This window comes from Cervus canadensis, chromosome 10, assembly GCF_019320065.1.
Source record: "Cervus canadensis isolate Bull #8, Minnesota chromosome 10, ASM1932006v1, whole genome shotgun sequence".
NCBI classification, from domain to species: domain Eukaryota; kingdom Metazoa; phylum Chordata; class Mammalia; order Artiodactyla; family Cervidae; genus Cervus; species Cervus canadensis.
In genome coordinates this window covers 38,596,946-38,617,852 of record NC_057395.1, presented here as the reverse complement: position 1 = coordinate 38,617,852, position 20,907 = coordinate 38,596,946, and the positions used below count along the sequence as shown (strand labels likewise).

Below are 20,907 nucleotides of genomic sequence, written 5' to 3'. Positions count from 1 at the left end.
GTTCGATCCTCGGGTCAAGAAGATCCTTTGGAGGAGGGCATGGCAACCCACTCTAGTATTCTTGCCTGGAGAATCCCACAGACAGAAGAGCCTGGAGGGCTACAGTCCACGGGGTCACAAAGAGTTGGACACAGCTGAAGCGACTGAGCATGTTCCCATGCACTGTTTATGTATACACACAGGATGGAATGGAAAAAATTTTGCAAAGCAGTAGGAATACATTAATAGTAAGAAGTACAAGATGAAGAAGTACAAGTACAAAACATACAAGATGAAAAAGTACAGGTACATAGAGTTTCTGGAAGCATACACAAGACGATTTTGAACCATGGTTATCTTTGGGACATGGGATCGGGTGTGGGGCTTTTATGCTTATGTCCCTCTGTACAGCTTAAATGTCTCTACAACTAGCATAAGTCACATCTATGATGTTTTAAAATATGAATTGAAAATTTTATTTAAGTCATGAATCAGGTTCACTGCAGACTGAATTTCCAGAAATTGGAAATTTGAGCTGAAATTTGTTTCAGAATACTTATTGAAATAATCTTTATATGGGATGAATTTCCATGGAGGCATTTGTGTGAAGATGTAAGAACACATCAGCTTGTCTTTCCTAACTCAGAAATCCATTTTTCTCACCTTATTATGGCCAATGCACATACCTCCCAAACCAAATCTTCAGTCCATCTCTAGGATGGGTCTCAAAGCTAGGAATTGGTGAAGTCAGGACTCTGTCCCTGCAGTGTGACAATCAGTGACCTAATTCAGATCATGACTGTCACAAAGAAATACAGGACCAAAAGACACTTTGTGCTCAAAAAGGCCCAAAGATAGTGGATCATAACAAGTCTTTTCAAAATCTAGGGTTCCTATATGCTTCATGGAAACCACAATTTATTCTGCCAAAAATTATGGGATATTAGGCCTTTCAGAGTCATCTGGAACACATTAATAATCATTAACGTTTGTACAGTACCATGCAGTTTGCAAAGCACTTTTTTATCCACTGTCTTACTCAATCCTCATAACAGACCTTTGGGGTAGGTAAATTTCATAGATCAGATTTTATAGATGTAAACACGGGGTACTGAAGGCTTATGCTTATTCCCAAAAGACACTGAGGAGAGAAAAGGCGCACCCAGGCTGTGGCAGCCGATTCTTACCACCACCCCACACTGCCTTCCAAGGCATCCGACCCAACTGGTGCAGACAGAAGCGTCTGGGCAGCTTGCTTTTATTCTCTGTGTTTATTTGCCTGATGTTATGCCTTTGAGCTGGATGAGTTTAAAAGCAGACCATGGCTGCTGCCACTGTTTGTTAAACATCGCTACTTGGAGTGAGCAGAGTACAGAGAGCAGTTTGAGTTCTTGGTCGTCTCGAACAGGATCAAGCAGGACAGACAGAGGGGAAAGCAATTCTAGTTGACGGAATGAAGGAAGCCATAGCACATGCTGCGTTTCCTATGGGCACATCTGTTCTTCCTACCTTGGTTCTACTTTAAGCTTTTCTCTAGGAAGTTCAAAGTGACGATAATAAAATGATCTTTCTTGAAGGCCTAATTTTGATACCTACTTTATTTCTTGCAATCTTCCATGTCAGAGAGCTTTCCTTTCCCAAGGTTCTTTATTAAACTATCCACATCTCGCATTCCATTTATATTTCTATTTCCTTGCACATAAGTTCTACAGAGAGGAATTAAAATTATGTGATAATACCTTCCACTTATTGAGCACCTATTAACTGCCAAACAATGTGGTAGGTGGCTTCCCAGGTGGTGGTGGTTGTGAAGAACTCGCCTGCCAGTGAAGGAGGCATGAGACCTGGGTTCAATCTCTGGGTTGGGAAGATCCCGTGGAGGAGGGCATGGCAACCCACTCCAGTATTCTTGCCTAGAGAATCCCATGGACAGAGGAGCCTGGTGGGCTGGAGACCTGTCAGGTCGCCAAGAGTCAGACACGACTGAAGCGACTCAGCACACAGGCACCCACTGTGGCAGGCACTTGGTATATCATGTATTACCTTTAAACCTTGCGGCACACTCTACAGGGTATAACTCATCACTCTCCACTTTGCAGATGAAGAAACTGAAGCAGAGAGCGACTGGGTCTGGACCTGTCAGTAGTGAGTGGCAGAGCTGGGATACAGGCACAGATCCGTGTAGCCTCAAAGCCAAGGTTCTCTCTAACTCACAGCTCGCAGTAATAATGCATATTGTATTGGCTACTGGAGGAAGGTATTTAATGAAAACGTTCATTTTAAAGTTCTGTATTTTAACAGTGAGCATCATACATTCTTTTCCTCAGGTCTTAAAAGGTGGGTTGGTGGTGATCTCAGGTGGTCTCAGGTGATGAAATTCAACCCTGATCCAAATGTGAAGCTCCCACGTCACATCCCTGACCAACCTTAGGAGAATTCTGGCACATAATGGACCCTTCTGTTCTGCTTCTGTCTCCACCTGGTCAGCTCTCAAAGGAAAACAACATTCTTATGATCATTGTGAGGTCTAGAAATTAACTTTTATTTTAAATCTGTCAAGAACTCCTGGCAGTTATTAATTTTATTAAAATGATTACATATGGCAAAACAAAGAATAGAGGTAATTCTATTTCTCTACAACATAAATTATGAGTTAGGGTCTCAGCTGCTGACTCAGCATTGTTGAAGTTTTTGTTTTTTTGTTTTTTTTGTTTTTAAGGACTGGGGGGAGGACTTTCATTTCCAGAAAATATTAAAGCAGCAAAAGAAAAAAAAAAAGTAAAAGTAATTGCAACTGGAGATACTGCCTAGGATGTGCTAATTATAAAACTGTCTTGATGTATTTATAGACCAGACTCCAAGCTTTGGTGTTTAAAAACAAAAAATCATGTGAAGAGCTGTCCTTATTGACTTGTCATCCATAGTTTATAACATAGAACAAATTTGCTGATTCTTTTTGAAAAGGTGGTAAAAATCAATTATGGCTAATTTAAATAAAAGAGCAACCAGCATCCATTTATCTAACTGAAATATGTAAAAACAAAAACAATTTTATTAAAATATTTAATACCAGAATAACTTATAATAGTATGAAAAAGAGTGAAGTACTTGTCCTTAGTTTTCACTGACATGATTACATTTTGGCAAAATTGTTCTATAAAGATTCCAAAGTTTTTATCATGGATCAATAACTATTTAAGGATCTTATAAACCAAAAGAACTCATACTTCATCTGATCATACAGTCATAACTTACATATCTTGCTTTGCACTTACTCTTACTGCAAACAGCAACTTAGAAAACAAAGTAAAAATATATATATATACAAAATATTTTTATATCAAATTATTTTCATTACACTAAATAAACCCAACCCCCAAATGTTATGTTACATGAAAAAGTGTCCTACAATTTATATCAAGACTGATACTGTCCATATATCAACTAGAGCAGCCTTTGGTTTTAAATGCATTTTGCAAAATAAAGAAAAATGTCACCAAGCGGCTGCACTGTTGGCTGTCATTCACACTGACAAAAACGCTTTCCAGTTTTTTTTAAAAAAATTATAAAATAGATTACATACCCAGAAAAAACATCCCACCATAAAAGAGTCAAAGCCCTTTTACTTCTCTGAGCACAAATACTCTGTTATATTTGGCGTCTCTTCTGTTTATTCAAACTTCAAGCCTCCCCAAGCTGATGAGAATACTAACGTTTGACTGAAAAAGATCTTCTTTCTTGATATTGATTATTCTCACTCAATGATACCCTAATTTAGAAACAAAATGTACTTTAATGCATGATTTCATCTTACTGTCCTACTTGGCAAAATTCAGAGACTGTTCAATGTTTGTTTTCCATATGTTTTAAATTTAAAAATCAATGTTGTGTGTATATGTAAAAGCACAGAGATCCATTTCTTTTATTGCCTTGTTCTCAATGCAGTGTAAGTTGCCCATCAGCAATTGTGATTTGAAATGAACCAAATAAGAGGTTTTTTCCATATGAAAAAGAGTTATTCCATATGAAAAACAGTTTCCACCACAAAAAACACTGAACTCTAATGCAAATGGGATTATGTTTTAAAACTAAATTATAAATTGAGTTTTACACAGGAAAATTTTGAGTTACTTAGATAATGAAGTTTTTGAAAACTTCGGCAAAACTTGAGAAAAAAATCCAAATCAATTCTAAAGAGCATCATGGTGTTTTCCAGCAGTGCTTAAAGACTTATTTTTCTGATCGCATACACTGCCATTTTCCGTGAACGTATACATTATGTCATTCCCAAGCCTTTCCTTTCGGAAGTTTGTAACCCACCAGATATCCAGGCAGGATACATGCATAAAATTCTCACTGTCACTCTGCAAAGCACATCGAACAATTTTAAATATTGCAGATTTTTTTTTTTTTTAAGGAACATTTCATTTGGGCTGAAGAGATTTCCAAGCTTTAACATGTGAACTAGTGAACACATTTCAAGGTGTTCAGCAGTTTTGGTTTCAGTCCTGGCACCGGAGGCAGGTCCATCCAGAAGGAAGCTCACAGTTTAGTAAGCATTGTGGTGCTATTATTTTGAGGCACTGCTGCTCTGCTGTGCCCACGTTGTAACTTATTTTCAAGAAGCAAGGCACTTACTGTAACGGCAACACAGACATTTTACGCATACTTGGAGTAACATAAAATAAGTTAATATTTTCGATTAAAGTGGAGTTTTATAATTTATATGTCTTTTATAGAAGCAACTAAATGATACATTTAGGATAATTAAAAATAAGAAGAGGTTTGAGAGGGAGTCATTGTCACTCCTGCTCCAGCTTTAAGGATCAGGGTTTATGAAAAAAAAAAACACTGATGGGAAGAACAGCCATCCATCTGAAAAGTGACAAACTCTTAAAACTGCGGAACCAGGGGCACTTTGACTGTCTTCACTTCCGCAATGTGGGATGACTTCTGGATGATGCAGCTGGTGGTTCCCTGCGGCTTGTCCTTTCCCTGCGCGAGATTGGTTAAGGCCATGGCTGCATTGATCTCCTTCCAGTACGTGTCATCCTTGCTCGGTCCCTTTCTAGTAGCTGCACTGGATTTAAGCAGAACAGAAAGAAAATGATCAAACTCACAGCGGCGTACGTAGAAAAGATCATCACTGAAAGCACAGATGGCAAATAAAAACATACCACTCACCTGTCACCCTTACTAGATCCATTTTCCAGAGTGTCTGTAAAGAAAAGCAAAAATTGGATTACTTTTTTTTTTTTGGCTTTCTTTTTTCCAAAAAAAAAAAAAAAAAAACACCACCAGTATTTACTTATTTTTGGCTGTGTTAGAGCTTTGTGGCTGCTTGGGCTTTTTCTGTAGTTGCAGTGCACAGGCTTCTTATGGGGTGGCCTCTTTGGTTGCAGAGCACAGGCTCTAACACACTCAGGCTTCAGTAGCTGTAGTGCATAGGCTCGGGAGTTGTAGTTCCCGGATTCTAGAGTGCAGGCTCAATAGTTGTGGCACATAGACTTAGTTGCTCCACAGCATGTGGGATCTTCCCGGACCAGGCATCAAACTCCCTTCTCCTGCACTGACAGGAGGATTCTTTACCACTGAGCCACCAGGAGAGCCTGAACTATAAAATAGGGGTTCCTGGATGATCTTCGGGGTGCCTGTAGCTCAATAGTCTATGGTTGCCTGGAAATCAAACCTCATCTCAGGAAAAAGACTGGCAAACAGTCCCCTCTGGCAAGTCAGCAGATGAACAAATGACCCCATGCTGACAACAACCTGGAATTCCTGGTGCATTAGAACAAGCAGCTCTGGTGTGTAAGGTCCACATGAGCCCTGCATCCTCCACTGCAGGGAATGAAGGTTAGGGTGTTGCCTCTGCTCATGCATTTTCACCTTTGGTTTAGACTGGCTCCTTCACTCAGAACATGCATGTCTATCAAAACCACATTATTACAAAGGAGGATGAAATGGGTTCCTGGTCTGGATTAAGCCTCTCTAGGGGAACTCCTTTGGCCAAAAGAACAAGATATTGGGAACATAAAAACAGACATGCTGGAGGGAAAGATTCCAGAGGGTAAAGAAGGGCGGGGGAAGAACAAAGAATGGGGTTGGAACTCCCCATCAGCCTTCAGTTCAATTCAGTTCAGTCGTTTAGTCGTGTCCGACTCTTTGCGACCCCATGAAACGCAGCACACCAGGCCTCCCTGCCCATCACCAACTCCCAGAGTTTACTCAAACTCATGCCCATCGAGTCAGTGATGCCATCCAGCCATCTCATCCTCTGTCGTCCCCTTCTCCTCCTGCCCTCAATCCCTCCCAGCATCAGGGTCTTTTCCAATGAGTCAACTCTTCGCATGAGGTGGCCAAAGTATTGGAGTTTCAGCTTCAGCATCAGTCCTTCCAATGAACACCCAGGACTGATCTCCTTCAGGATGGACTGGTTGGATCTCCTTGCAGTCCAAGGGACTCTCAAGAATCTTCTCCAACACCACAGTTCAAAAGCATCCATTCTTTGGCACTCAGCTTTCTTCACAGTCCAACTCTCACATCCATACATGACCACTGGAAAAACCATAGACTTGACTAGACGGACATTTGTTGGCAAAGTAATGTCTCTGCTTTTTAATATGCTATCTAGGTTGGTCGTAACTTTCCTTCCAAGGGGTAAGTGTCTTTTAATTTCATGGCTGCAATCACCAACTGCAGTGATTTTGGAGCCCCCCAAAATAAAGTCTGTTTCCCCATCTCTTTCCCATGAAGTGATGAGACCAGATGCCATGATCTTAGTTTTCTGAATGTTGAGCTTTAAGCCAACTTTTTCACTCTCCTTTTTCACTTTCATCAAGAGGCTTTTTAGTTCCTCTTTACTTTCTGACATAAGGGTGGTGTCAGCTGCATATCTGAGGTTATTGATATTTCTCCTGGCAATCTTGATTCCAGCTTGTGCTTCTTCCAGCCCAGCATTTCTCATGATGTACTCTGCATATAAGTTAAATAGGCAGGGTGACAATATACAGCCTTGACGTACTCCTTTTCCTATTTGGAACCAGTCTCTTGTTGCATGTCAAGTTCTCACTGTTGCTTCCTGACCTGCATACAGGTTTCTTAAGAGGCAGGTCAGGTGGTCTGGTATGCCCATCTCTTTCAGAATTTTCCATAGTTTATTGTGATCCACACGGTCAAAGGCTTTGGCATAGTCAATAAAGCAGAAATAGATGTTTTTCTGGAACTCTCTTGCTTTTTCGATGATCCAGCAGATGTTGGCAATTTGATCTCTTGTTCCTCTGCCTTTTCTAAAACCAGCTTGAACATCTGGAAATTCACGGTTCATGAATTGCTGAAGCCTGGTTTGGAGAATTTTGAGCATTACTTTACTAGCGTGTGAGATGTGTGCAATTGTGTGGTAGTTTGAGCATTCTTTGGCATTGCCTTTCTTTGGGATTGGAATGAAAACTGACCTTTTCCAGTCCTGTGACCACTGCTGAGTTTTCCAAATTTGCTGGCATATTGAGTGCAACACTTTCACAGCATCATCTTTCCGGATTTGAAATAGCTCAACTGGAATTCCATCACATCCACTAGCTTTAGAGACCCCAAAATACAGTAAAGTCACTGCCATCAACAACCACCACTACCACCAAGAAGCTGCAGGAGGCGCTGCACGCGAGAAGCACAAGAAACATTTGCTCACAGTGGTCTCTGAGCTCCATGGTTTCTGGAAAGCTTTTTCCTACTCCCAGTCCTCTCCTTTTCTTCTTCTCTCCTAACCCAGTATTTCTGAAGGCCATTTTTTTCTCTGCAATGCTCAAGGCTATTTAGGCCATGCACCCTAATGTCCAGCCCTGGGCTCCCAGAGAGTCGTGGAACCAGGAGAGACCTGGGAGGAAAAGTATGAACATGATCATGATTTAGCCCAGCCATGGCAGCACTTCCAGGGATGAGAGGGAAGAGAAAATAGCAACGTGGCCACATCAACATAGTGGCTAAACTTTGATGCCTTCAGAAAAGAGTCAATGAAATGTGTTCACACATCCTGAGTCAGGCTGTGCAGTGAAGACCTGAGACAATAATGGTCACCGTGAGCTCTTTGCACAACCTCTTCCTCAAGGCCCACCTTACCCCCACACCAAAAAAAGGAAAATGGAAGACATCAAACGAAACAAAAGCACTTAGCGAATAAATGACAAGGTCGTTAAAATAAATGAAACTAATAAATAAATAAACGAGACTGTGTGTGCGGCTGTGCTGTGCTGAATCCCTAAGTCCTGTCTGACTTTGTGACCCCATGGACTGTAGCCCGCTGAGCTCCTCTGTCCATGGGATTCTCCAAGCAAGAATACTGGAGTGGGTTGCCATGCCCTCCTCCACGGGTTCTTCCCAACCCAGGGATATTACCCAGGTGGTTCTTTACTATCTGAGCCACTAGGGAAGCCCAAGACTACATGTGTCTGGACCCAAATGGAACAATAAATGTTAGACCCTTTGGTTTCCTTTTGTTTTAAGGCATGTTTGGAAAAGTAAGTGGATCCATGAGCATTTGATCACCTTCTGGACCTTCTGGCCCCTGCAAGGCTGGCTTGGATGGTTAGCTCCACCTCTGTTGCTTGATAATTTTGGAATTAGAATATTACTCATGCAAACAGAAGAAAAACAATGACAACTTTGAATTCACAGAACTGTGATAATCCTAGCTTACTGACTGTGTCCTATGTTCCTTGTGGGATTCTAGGCACTTTGTGTCTACTTATTCGGCATTAGTAACTTTGGCCACCTGATGCGAAGAGCTGACTCACTGGAAAAGGAGGAGAAGGGGGCAACAGATGATGAGATGGTTGGATGACATCACCAACTCCATGGACATGAGTTTGAGCAAGCTCTGGGAGATGGTGAAGGACAGGGAAGCCTGGCATGCTGCAGTCCATGGGGTCGCCAAGAGTCGGACCTGACTTAGCAACTGAACAACTCTGTGTGTGGACAGCAAGTCTCTGCTGTCTGTTAAGTCTTTCCTTGTTTGGTGCCATTATCTGCAAATCTGCTCAAGGAGGACAGAGACAAGGCACAACCAGAACAGAGAATAAGGCAATGCCTTTGTTTAGGACAAGAAAAGCTAACAACATTGGACATTTTACAGAGAGAGAGAATAAAGAAGGGGGTTAGCCTTTGCTCACTTTTGTCCACAAATTGCAACCATTCTGTTGCCAAAGAGAAACAATAGGTTTTGGAGATATTTATTCAATGGAAAGTCTTGGCAAACACAGAGTAAGGTCCATGATTCCCTAAATAACGTTAGGGAGATAACACAACCTAATCTAGAGAAGACCATGTGACTTGTCTTCTGGCTCAGGGATGGAGCTCTCTCGAATGTACAGAATCAGATTCCCCACCTGGACTGTCAACAGAGAGTGGTTACAGAGCAGAGGACAGGAAGGAAGCAGGTGGCTGCCGACGGCATATGCAAGGAAGACACAGACGTCCCTGTGAAGGTCCACGGAGAACCTCCTCGGCCCCCTTGCCAGCTAGACACGGCAAGCACTCCCTAACTTCGTGACTGCTTGCTGGAACCGTTCCACCAAGAAACACCTTGACCACGGCCAACAGTGAAACCATAAAACTCTGCTTACTCTTGGGGTGTTTTACAGTTTGGTGCTTATGCAAATACACTTCAAAGTGTAAGCACAGAGACCCCATCCCCATTTGGGAGTTCTTTATTAGTTTCAGGAATTTTCACAATGTCCTTGCAACAAAGAGGATTCCTGTGCTTTATTTCCAGGGCAGATGGGCACTCAGTGGCATTAGGTATGGGTTCAGGTTCCTTTCCCAACCACAGAAGAAAAAGCTTCATAAAAATGGAATGAAAAGAAACAGTTTGCTTCTGTATCAGCCCAGTGTTAAAACAGCGTGTAACAAAGTTCAGTGTCGAAGATTTCAAACCAAGAAGGAAAAGTTGACTATGACGGCTTTGGGGGGCAGGTGGGGGGTGGTCTCTGTGCCCAGGTTTTAGTACAGAACATACACTGGTGTTAGAAGGGTGTGCTTTTCTTAGTACTGGTTATTATGCATCTGAGAGACACTCCCCCAACCCCCCACTCCCGCCCGCTCCGAGGCGCAGTTCCCAGAGGAAGCAGCCAGGGGAAGACAGCAAACAGGGGCCCTTTTACTCTGAAACATTCGAGCTTTTGTAGGAAAGCAAAGGACTATAAAGATCTGGCAGTTTGGGGAGACTTTTCTTTCCCCCCTATTCCTTGTGCTGAGGCAAAATCTGGGGAAATGCCCTAGATCATCTGAGGGGAGTTCAAAAAATGCACGACCCGCTCATTCTATGAAATAATTGTGTTAAATGTGAATTTTTTTTTTTCCACATGCTCTTTTCCTTTGAAGTATAAACCGGCCGGCAGTTATCTGGTTCAATGGCTTTGTGTCTTTTCAGCCGATCATCAGGACTTAAGGAAGGGTGGGTTTCTAAACATCCCCCCGGCCCTGCCCACTCAACGCCACTGCAGCAGATGGGCGGTCTCCCCGGCTCTCTTCCAGGAGTGGCACCCAGTAGCTCAAGGAAGGATCTGACAGGAGAAGGAAGGGCTCTGAACACTGCTGAAAAGAGGGCAGTCTGAGCCAGAGCAGGCGTTTCCCTGCCGCTAATTACCATGCACAGGCCCGAAGTCTATCCATGTCCTACATTCAGCTCAGCCTATCTCCTACTCTGCAAGTAGCTTGGCTCAGCCTCTCCCACGTCTGAGCTAAAATGCCTTTTTAGATCCTCAGGTTCCAAAAATCAGCTACGCTGTCAATTACCATAAAAGCAACTGGTTGGCAGGAACAACTTACTGAACCAGCCAAAAGAGCGTGTTTTAAGACCAAAAAAGAAAAGGAATGAAAAAGAAAAAAAAAAGACTTGCGTAGTTAGGAAAATCTTGGATGCTGTAAAACCCAAACCATGTTGAAACTTAAAATGGGGCTACCCTCAGTTTGGACATGTGTTTCCTTATAAAGTTAAGCAGAGAAACAATTAGAAAGGAAATTCAGCCCTACTGCAACTCCGAGTCATGCAAGCGCAAAGCCCTGTAGGCAGTGTCCATTCAAGTTTAAGAAACATGGTTCAGAAATATTAACTCTGAAATATATATTCCTGAGGTAATATTTCTGGTCATAAAAAGAGACAAAAATAGGGCCAAAGCTTTTGCGCTGAGATGGTTTTCAAATTTAATCAGTTAAGTCCTAAAGTTAGGAATGTCTTAAAATGTTTCCCCAAAGACTACTCACACCAAGGAAAGGTAAATAAAATGACGTCTAAGAACCTGAGTATTTTTAATTAAGTGATCTGAGTCATCCATCCATTGTATGTTTTCCTAAATTAAGGTGGAGAGAGAGCTCCAGATGCTTGACATCTGTACCCTCTTACCCTTGGTTGGTTTGGGGGCCACTGCTGGAGAGGGCAGGGGTGGATAGCTAGGCCTAGTGCTTCTCACCTCAGAGTCCAGAGGGCCCCTGGCACACCACCCGGATCCATCTCTGGAGTTATTTACATACTTGGCACAGTGGAGATAAAGAATGAGACTCTTGGGGAATTGGCCAGATATGAAGCCTCACTAAGATTCCGAAATACTGATTGCTCCAAATTTGCAGGATCTCATAATCGATCCCCATTCCCCTTGTCCTGTCTGTCTCTACTTCCCTAGGCACTAGGTCTGGGCTGGGTTCACACACCCGGCAGACTGGTTCCACTGTAACTCTACATTTATTTACTTTTAAAAACAGAATTTGGGGACTTCCCTGGAGGTCCAATGGTTAAGACTTCGCTTTCCAAGGCAGGGGGTATGAGTCTGATACTGGGTAGGTGAGCTAAGATCCCACATGCCTCCGGCCAAAAAAGAAAAACAAAACATAAAACAGAAGCAATATTGTAACAAGTTCAATAAAGACTTTAAAAATGGTGCCCATCAAAAAAAATCTTAAAAAATAAACATTAAAAAAAATAAAAGTAGCATTTGTTGTTGTTCTCTAATAAGAAAGTCGTGTAGGTTTGATGCAGAAAATCCAGGAAAAAGTGGAAAAGAGAAAATCGAGGGCAGTTTAGGGATAACTCGAATTAATATTTGGATGAATAGCCTCCCAAAATAAGTTCATATACATTTTTTAAAAGAGTCATTTTGTACATGTTTTAGAACTTGCTTTTTCACTAACTTCTACCTTTTCCTTACCCTTTTGCTAACAAATAAGATAATAATCTATCACCTGGCCTACCCTGATGTGGCAATATTTGTTTTTTATATTTGAACCTGTGAAAAAGAAACAGCTTTAAAAAATTCAAAATCTAGCTCCACTCAGTTTAAACTTGGATAGTGAGAATCTTGAATGTTATAAGAAGGGGCTACTGTTACTATAACAATGACTAGCATTTCATTGGAGAAGGAAATGGTAACCCACTCCAGTATTCTTGCCTGGAGAATCCTGTGGACAGAGGAGCCTGGTGGGCTGCCATCTATGGGGTCGCACAGAGTCAGACACAACTGAAGCGACTTAGCAGCAGCAGCAGCAGCAGCATTTCATCATTTAAGCAATCTTGGTTGATAAAGCCACCTTCAAAGACTATGGCAAGGTCAAAAGCATTGTTTACATAGAAAGCCTATTAAAAACCTATTCAACATCTTTTCTGTACATTTTGCTAGTATTTTAAACCATAGAGATACCCCTCACCAAAAAAAAAAGACTTGGTGTAGCGTTAGTTGTTCAGTCATGTCCGACTCGTTGCGACCCCATGGACTGTAGCCCACCAGTCTCCTCTGTCCATGGGATTCTCTAAGCAAGACTACTGGAGTGGGTTGACATTTCCTTCTCCAGAGGATCTTCCTGACCCAGGGTTCAAACCCGGATCTCCTGAATTGCAGGCAAACTCTTTACCATTTGAGCTACAGGGAAGACCTCAAAAAGGCTTATCCCCTTCCTTATTATTTAATCTGTAATATTAAAAAAAAAATTGGTCCAAATCACAGAATAGGAAACCTAAATCTCTGTTGAGCTTATCCTTGCACTTTAATAATTTTATTTATTTGCTGGGCTGGGTCTTCATTGCTGCATAGGCTTTTCTCCAGTTGCAATAAGTGGGGACTACTCTCCAGCAGAAGTGCTCACGCTTCTCACTGCGGTGGCTTCTCTAGTCGCGAAACATGGGTTCTAGGACATGTGGCCTCAGGAGTGGCAAAGGGGTTCAGTTGCCCCAAAGCATGTGGGATCTCCTGTCATGTTTCCTGCATTGGCAGGAAGATTCTTTACCATTGAGCTACCAGGAAGCCCCATCCTTGCACTTTAAATTAGAGTGACACTCCCCAGCAACAGTGGTCCCCAACCTTTTTGGCTTCAGGGAATGGTTTCATGGTTAACAAATTTTTTCCACAGACTGGTGTGTGACAGGGATGGTTTCAGGATGATTCTCATAAGGAGCATGCAATCACTTTGCCGACAAAGGTCTGTCTAGTCAAAGCTATGATTTTTCAGTAGTTATGTATGAATGTGAGAGTTGGACCATCAAGAAGGCTGAGCACCAAAGAACTGATGCTTTTGAACTGCAATGTTGGAGAAGACTCTTGAGAGTCCCTTGGACAGCAAGGAGATCAAACCAGTTAATCCTAAAAGAAATCAATGCTGACTATTCAACTGGAAGGACTGATGCTGAAGCTCTAATACTTTGGCCACCTGATTTCGTAAAGACCCTGATACTAGCGAAGACTGAGGACAGAAAGAAAAGAGGGCCACAGAGGATGAGATGGTTGGATAGCATCACCAACTCAATGGATATTAGTTTGAGCAAACGCCAGGAGATAGTGAAGGACAGGGAAACCTGGTGTGCTGCAGTCCATGGGGTCGCAAAGAATCGGACACGACTAAGCGACTGAATAGCAACAACAACCTAGCTCCCTCGCATGTGTAGTTCACAGTAGGGTTTGTGTTCCTATGAGACTCTAATGCCACCCCTGATCTAACTGGAGGCAGAGCTCAGGTAATGCCAAGCCATGGGGAGTGGCTGTAAATACAGAAGCAGCTTTGCTCACTTGCCCCATCCTTCACCTCCACAGGCCAGGGACTAGACCAGCCTTTGGCCCCAGGGGCCTCTGTTCTATGATCCCCCTTGCATCACCAGGAGGGAATAACTGCTAAGTAACTGCCAGACAGCTGTTACTGCATCACTTTCAGAGGAAATGTTTGTGGTTATCCTCTCTTTAGGCGTAGTGAGAGCTTTTGAATGAGTAAAGATAAATCATCCTGAGTGATCCTGCCCAAAAAGGAAGGGAAAAAAACCTATCCAACAACCTGTAACATTTATCTGTTGATGATTCAGCTGCTTTTTTTCCAGCACCACAGACCAAAAGTGAATTGCACTTTAAAAGTTCAGCATTACAGGAGAAGACTGCCATGAAGACTCTGTGACTATCAAGGCTATTGCTCATGGAAGGATTATGAAGCTTTTTGGAATAGTGAAGTGAAAGTCGCTCAGTCGTGTCTGACTCTTTGCGACCTCATGGACTATACAGTCCATGGAATTCTCCAGGTCAGAATACTGGAGTGGGTAGCTTTTCCCTTCTCCAAGGGATCTTCCCAACCCAGGGATCGAACCCAGGTCTCCCACATTGCAGGCAGATTCTTTACCAGCTGAGCCACAAGGGAAGCCTTTTGGAATAGTGAAAATTATAAAATGAAACCCACCTCAGCTTCATGGATGGAAGTGGTATTTTTTTTTCCCTTTTGCAATATACTAGCTACATTATTTATCCTGGGGCATTAAAGAATGAGTGGCTTCCAAAATTATTTGAGTTTAGAGAAAAATCTTTTCCAAAAATTAAGCCAGTGTTTCCTCCAGCCATGACTTCCACCATCTGGCTGAGGATTCTTCTCCTTCCTGTTACCTCTCATGTGGGCTGGCCCCGCGCTACAGCTAACGGTGCCCAGATGGCCTGCATCCACAGGGTCCCCACCTTCAGCTGCCTTTCTGTCAATCCAGCCTGCTCTCTATCTCCTCCTAGAAACTAAAACATTAGAAACCACACCCCTCTAGTCTAGACCAATAGTGAAGAGGGGGAAGCTTTCAGGATAGGTTAGAGTTGCATGAACAAGAGCAGAACACCTTCCTTGTTCCGGGGAGCACATGTGCATGTGGATAAACCTGTAAATGTTGTGGGCTCCTTATCAGTTAGGGGGCTACAGAGCCTTCCTTTTTTGACTATGCAGAGGGCCTCCTTGTTAATTACGAGCTGAACCTTTGTTCTGGTAAAACACACAGTTATTTTGACCTCATCAGTCTGGACTAGAGGACTAAAGGCATAGGAAGTGGGATTTGCAACTTGAAAGTAACTTTTCAAATATGCACAGTACCACCCCATTAGAATGTCTCAACTCCACTTTCCATCTTTCCCACTAAAGATATTAAATGTCCTCAATCCTAAACTACTCTGCGTGGTCCCATTACCAAGATGGCACCTCTGTGATCTCAAAGGCTCCACCTTCCCAAAGTTGAAAACCTTCAGTCTGAAATTTCACTTTGAAGATCAGAATGTAGTCTCTGGGGAGGAAACTGTTGGTAAGTAACCAGAAAGGGGTTCTGGAAATGTTAAGTATTCTCATTTCTATTCTTAGCACCTCCTTACTAACTCTGAGGGTGGTCTGGTGTGAAGTACAGAGGCAGTGTGGGGCAGTGGGTGGAGCCCAGACCCTAGAGCCAGAGGCTGGAGTTGAATCTCTGCTCCACCCCTGATGCCCTGTGTGACAGTCTGCCATCGGCTTGACCACTCTGTGCTCTTTCTCACCTAGAAAGTGGGGCTAACCACATTAGATTCGGGGTTGTTATGAGGACCGTGCGACTTCATATTTTCTAAAACTACTTACAAGAGAGCTTAAGCATATATACCAAGAACTATTGATACATAAATCCTTGTAAAAATTAACCTCTCGGAGAGGTTGAATGTAGTCACCAGAAAAATTAGTATTGTTCAGAGATTTGATATGAAAATCATTATGTAAGATGACATATTTTAACTCTGGGCAAAGCCCATCAGCCTAGATTAATGGATTAAGTGTGCAGAATCTATCATCTTCAAAGACAAAATGGCTTTTCCGATGCTATTTTGTGCCAAAGTACGGTAACACGCCAAGACACAGAACACTGGAGCCACATTAAAGAATATCCACTGACTTTAAGTGTCTAATGGATTTTGTTACTTCATTTTCTCAAGGGGAATACTGGAGATGTCACCCAAATGTTTCATCCATGAAAGTGAAGTTTTCAGCCAAAATCTCAGAAAATGACTTCCTAATTACACATGAATAACTTCTGTGTGTGCCTGTGTGTTACAAGGAGCATTAATTGTTTATAAAAGTGCTCTCTTTTACATGCAAGTTGGGCTACTAGTTCTAAAAACAGGGTAGACTTACTTTGATTCCTGGCTAAATTTTAGTTTTATCCCAAGGTGATGACATTCATTCACCAAGTTTTGCAACAATGCAAAACAGCCATGGGTGTGGCTGCCACACCATAGTTCTAAAAGGTTGATGGTTAGTAAATATATAGCTGAATAGTGTTAGATTAGAAAGTACTAATACAATTTCCTTTAGCGGAAAAAAAAGGGCTTTTAAATGGAAAAATGTGTATTTGTTATAATCTAGAAACTGGCTGGAAAATCTGGCTCCATATATGTATTTTTAAGCTCGTCAGTATCTCTGAAAAATCATCAAAAAGTACTTCTGCTTTGATAGATGAAGCGTAGTGTATCCTTGACTTGGCTCACATTATGGCCATGCTTTTCAAATTCCTTAATACCATCTCCAGAAATGACACTTCAGACTAGGCGATCTTGCTGTAAAACCTGTCTGAATGCATTAACACCAGAAATGACACAATAAGAGAGAGGATGTTTGCCAACTTCTTGGCTCTTTCAGAAGAGGAGCAAATGACAGTTTCTCTACTCACAGTTCATCTGTTGTATTTATTAATAGAAAAGAAGCATATTTCAGACATAGATGAACTGTACTACAGTCCTTCTCCTACATTTCAAGTACATTTGGATGTTGCTAATATACTTGAAATGTTAAAACTATACTTGGCATGTCAGGGTTCTATGTTCACACATTTCTACACTTAAAGGTTCTGTGATTTTCTGCTTTTAATTCCAGGAACAGTCATTTAAAGTCTAAACTAGGGTGGGGAAGGACTTTCAAGTGAAAATTGGGAAGGATTTTGTTGATGGTGTGGAAGGCAGGAGGCATAAAGATGAGGTAGAGGACTTTGCCGGCCGTGGGTGTGGCTGTAGGTCCAAGCATTCCCCTAGTCTAGAAGTTTTCTGATAACCCGCTCTGACCAAGACATCACACGATCACCAGGAATCTATTTGTTAAATGGCATAGGGGCTTCTTAGGGGGCACAGTGGTAAAGAATTCGCCTGCCAATGCAGGAGATGCAAGAGATATGGGTTGGTTCCTGGGATCAGGAAGATCTCCTAGAGGAAGAAAAGGCAACCCACTCCAGTATTCTTGCCTGGAGAATCCCATGGACAGAGGACCCTGGGGGGTTACAGTCCATGGGGTCACAAAGAGTTGGACACGACTGAGCGCGCACACAACGGCGTACATAGGTCCTATTCCACTGCTTTCACCCAAAGGTAGGATACGAAAATTTTCTTTAAAAAAGAAGGGGCTAAGTTGCTTACCTCTAACAAGTTGATCGGTTTGGGGAGAAATCAAAAACATTTTATAGGTCAAGCCCACCATTTTGTACAGTGATTTCTCTAAGTCGGAGGATGTGTCTTAAGATCACAGGAAAATAGGTGTGGGCTTACTAGGAACAGGACTTGCGCGAGCCACTTATGTGAACTGCATCTGAAGGCCTCACCTAAAAATGGGGAAACAGTAACTGTCCCTCCCGGGCTTGCAGTGAGGATTCAACATGGTGTTCAGGGCCCAGCTCTTGAAACAGAACCTGACCTATAGGAAGGGCTATGACGCTACATTCCCCAAGTGAAGTGATGCTGATGCTGTCAGCCGACCTTCACCAACCAAGGGGTCCACTCCAGGCTCCGTGGTGTTGCCAAGCGCCCTAGGCCTCAGTAGGGACAGTCAAGGCTGCAATTAATGCTCCAAGTCCCCGACTCTATCTTTGCTCCAAGTCCCCGACTCTATCTTTGTATCGGTAGCAGATGTAACACTTTTATTAGGAAAATGTCGTTCAGAAATGGGTGACTCCAGGTTCAAAATGCTTTTGTCTATTTTTGCTTAATACCACTAAAAAAGAAAAAAGAAAAAAAACCCTGCCTTTTTATTAATAGGAGGAGTAATAAAACTTTGGGCTTCCTTGGTGGCTCAGCAGTAAAGAAGAATCCACTTGCCAAGGTAGGAGATGCAGGTTCAATTCCTGGGTCAGGAAGATCCCCTGGAGAAGGAAATGGCAACCCACTCTGGTATTCTTCCCTGGGAAATCCCATGGACAGGTGGGGTCACAAAGGAGTTGGACACAACTTAGTGACTAAACAACATATAAAACTTGACTTGCATTATCTTCCCCAGGTGTTACAGTTTTTGCTATGGAGCAATGTATAGCTTAGGGGGAGTCATTACAAATACAACTGAAGAATAAAGGAACCCACGATTTCCACTGTAAAACATGGCACAATTCTTCAAAATAATCAAATCATCCTTCTTCTTCTAACAGGAACAGCTATGGTAATGACAGACTGTTACAAGATCTGTGTTTTCTATTTTGAAAATAAACATGTAGACCCACTTCTATATTGCTGTGATGGTAGGGCCTTTTATTTTCGAGAGTCTTATATTTTTCTAAATTTTCCTTTGGGAAAATAGAGTGACAAATAGTAATCCAGATGGGGGTCATCAAAAAGTAATTATTCAATGTAATGCAGATTTTTTTTTCTTTCTAGGGTAGGATAAAAAGCCTTTATAAAGTAAAGTAAACTTAGTTTCTGTTGCCCTTAGTAGAATATTTTGTTCAGGCCTGCTTCAAAAAGAACAGACCTTGGTTTTATCACACACGGTGATGAGGTTTACAAACAGTTTTTGGTTATTTTTAATCTGTTATTTTTACAGCAGTCCCAAGAGGTAACTGGAGCTATATGATCTCTAAAGAGGACCGGGGACAAGGGGAACAGAACCACCATGCAAAGAATGTGGTCACCCCCAGGACCAAAATCACTAAAATAGAGCTCAGTGGTCAGGATGCTGAGCTGAGCCGTGAAGGAGGTCGGAGAGGCTCCTGTCTCAGCCTGCTGATGGCTTTGCTTCTGAACAAGAGCAGAAATGGCAGAGAATCTGACTCAAAGGGCTGAAAAGGATCTAAGTACTAATGGTTGTCACCTCGAAGCCCCCCAGAGGTCCAGGGGTAGGCTGAAAACTGAAAACAGCCCTCGGCCAGTTTCTGCTGGAGAACGAGCTGGGTTCCTTCTTTCTGCAGAAGCACATGGGTTCTTCCTGTGCTGGGACCACCGCCTGCCAATGCTGACCCAAATTAGACATACAGGCTCCACACCACAGCCTGAAGAAGTTCAGTCTCCAGGGCGGTGTTTCTCTCACAAGATAGTAAAAATGCAGTAGTTAAACATGAAGCAAAGAAATTGTAAAGAGAGAACACTCTTAGGATCTTAGATTGAAAAGAAAAAATCCAAGTGCTTGATGACCATCAGAAAGAAGAGTGAGCTTAACATACAGAAAAGTTTCTGCACAGCCATTTCATGGAAATTTAAACACAGAACACTGGCATGTTCACATGATTTAATTTTAACATTTAACAGCATTTAAATTTGCTGTTCACAAAGTTCTATAAATGAGTTCCCTTCTCCAGGGGGTCTTCCCAACCCAGGGACTGAACCGAGGACTCCCTCATTGCAGGGGTTTCCTTACCAGCTGAGCCCCTAGGGAAGCTCAAGAATACTAGAGTGGGTAGCCTATCCCTTCTCCAGCAGATCTTCCCAACCCAGGAATTGAACTGGTGTCTCCTGCATTGCCCGCAGATTCTCTACCAGCTGAGCTACCAGGGAAGTCCTGTGTTATAGGTAAATAAAACACCTCAAAAATAAAAGAGAAAACATTTGTTTTAATCATTAAACGTAACTGACTTAGAGAAAAGGACAATGAATCCAATATTATCTCTGGACTAGAAACAATCCTCTGCTACTGTATTTTCTACCCTTTCACATACTTTTTGATGACTTTAGAGATAAATATGTTTCAACAATCAGTTGTGTAAACTAATTTTAAAATAAAAGAGAGAGAGGGAAAGGCAGAAAGCTGTGCAAAAAAAGAGAAGAGAAACAAAAGTTACCTTTCCAGGACCAATCAGATCCACTTAGTCACACTTCAGCATTTGGTGATGAGATATATCATACATACCCAGAAGTGACCTAAGTATTAAATTCTCTCTAGACAGCCAGAAATAGGTGATGAGTGAGCAGAGTGAAGAAGACAGAAGTCATTGCTTTGAATCAAAGGACTAAATAAACAGCTTGGCTCTCATAGTCAAGAGTAAACAAACTATATATTGTCATCATGAAAGGACAAAAATTTGCTCCTTCTTTAGGTACTAACAGCAGGAAAATTGTAATTCCTTGCAAGATCCCCAAGTTCCTGCAGACATGTGGCCTCTCCCCTCCCTTGTGGTGCTTCTAGTCACTTTTCCACACTTCTAGACAGGGAAACAGAAGGGACCAGTCTTGGATCTGAGGGCAGAACACTTGCAGAAACAGCAGAGCTGTGAAGACTCCTGAAACTACAAACGTGCCATAGCCCTGCTCTCTTCATCCTCCACTATGTTAGCAGTCTGTCCTGCTAGACACGCCCCAGTTAAAGCCAGCAGGAGTGAGCCACGCTCTGCTACACATACGGTTTGCATGTGGGTCCCAAGCCAGGGAAGCTGAAGGCATCTACTGAACACAAGAAGAGAACCCA

At 42.4% G+C, this 20,907-nt stretch overlaps 1 protein-coding gene across 8 annotated transcripts in view; it reads right to left on the bottom strand.

Annotated features, from left to right (window-relative positions):
* Positions 1 to 2,994: 2,994 nt before the first annotated feature.
* MKX (mohawk homeobox) overlaps positions 2,995 to 20,907 on the bottom strand; it is a 69,705-nt gene continuing 51,792 nt past the window's right edge. For 7 of the 8 annotated variants that reach the window (XM_043479559.1, XM_043479558.1, XM_043479560.1 and 4 more), the window contains exons 6-7: positions 5,164 to 5,197; positions 2,995 to 5,059 (exon numbers count right to left, since the gene is read on the bottom strand). In XM_043479559.1, coding sequence (XP_043335494.1) covers positions 4,873 to 5,059; positions 5,164 to 5,197 — 221 coding nt within the window. In that variant the 3' untranslated portion in view covers positions 2,995 to 4,872. The remainder of the gene's footprint in view (positions 5,060 to 5,163; positions 5,198 to 20,907) is intronic. The other variant, XM_043479565.1, reaches the window with a different exon arrangement.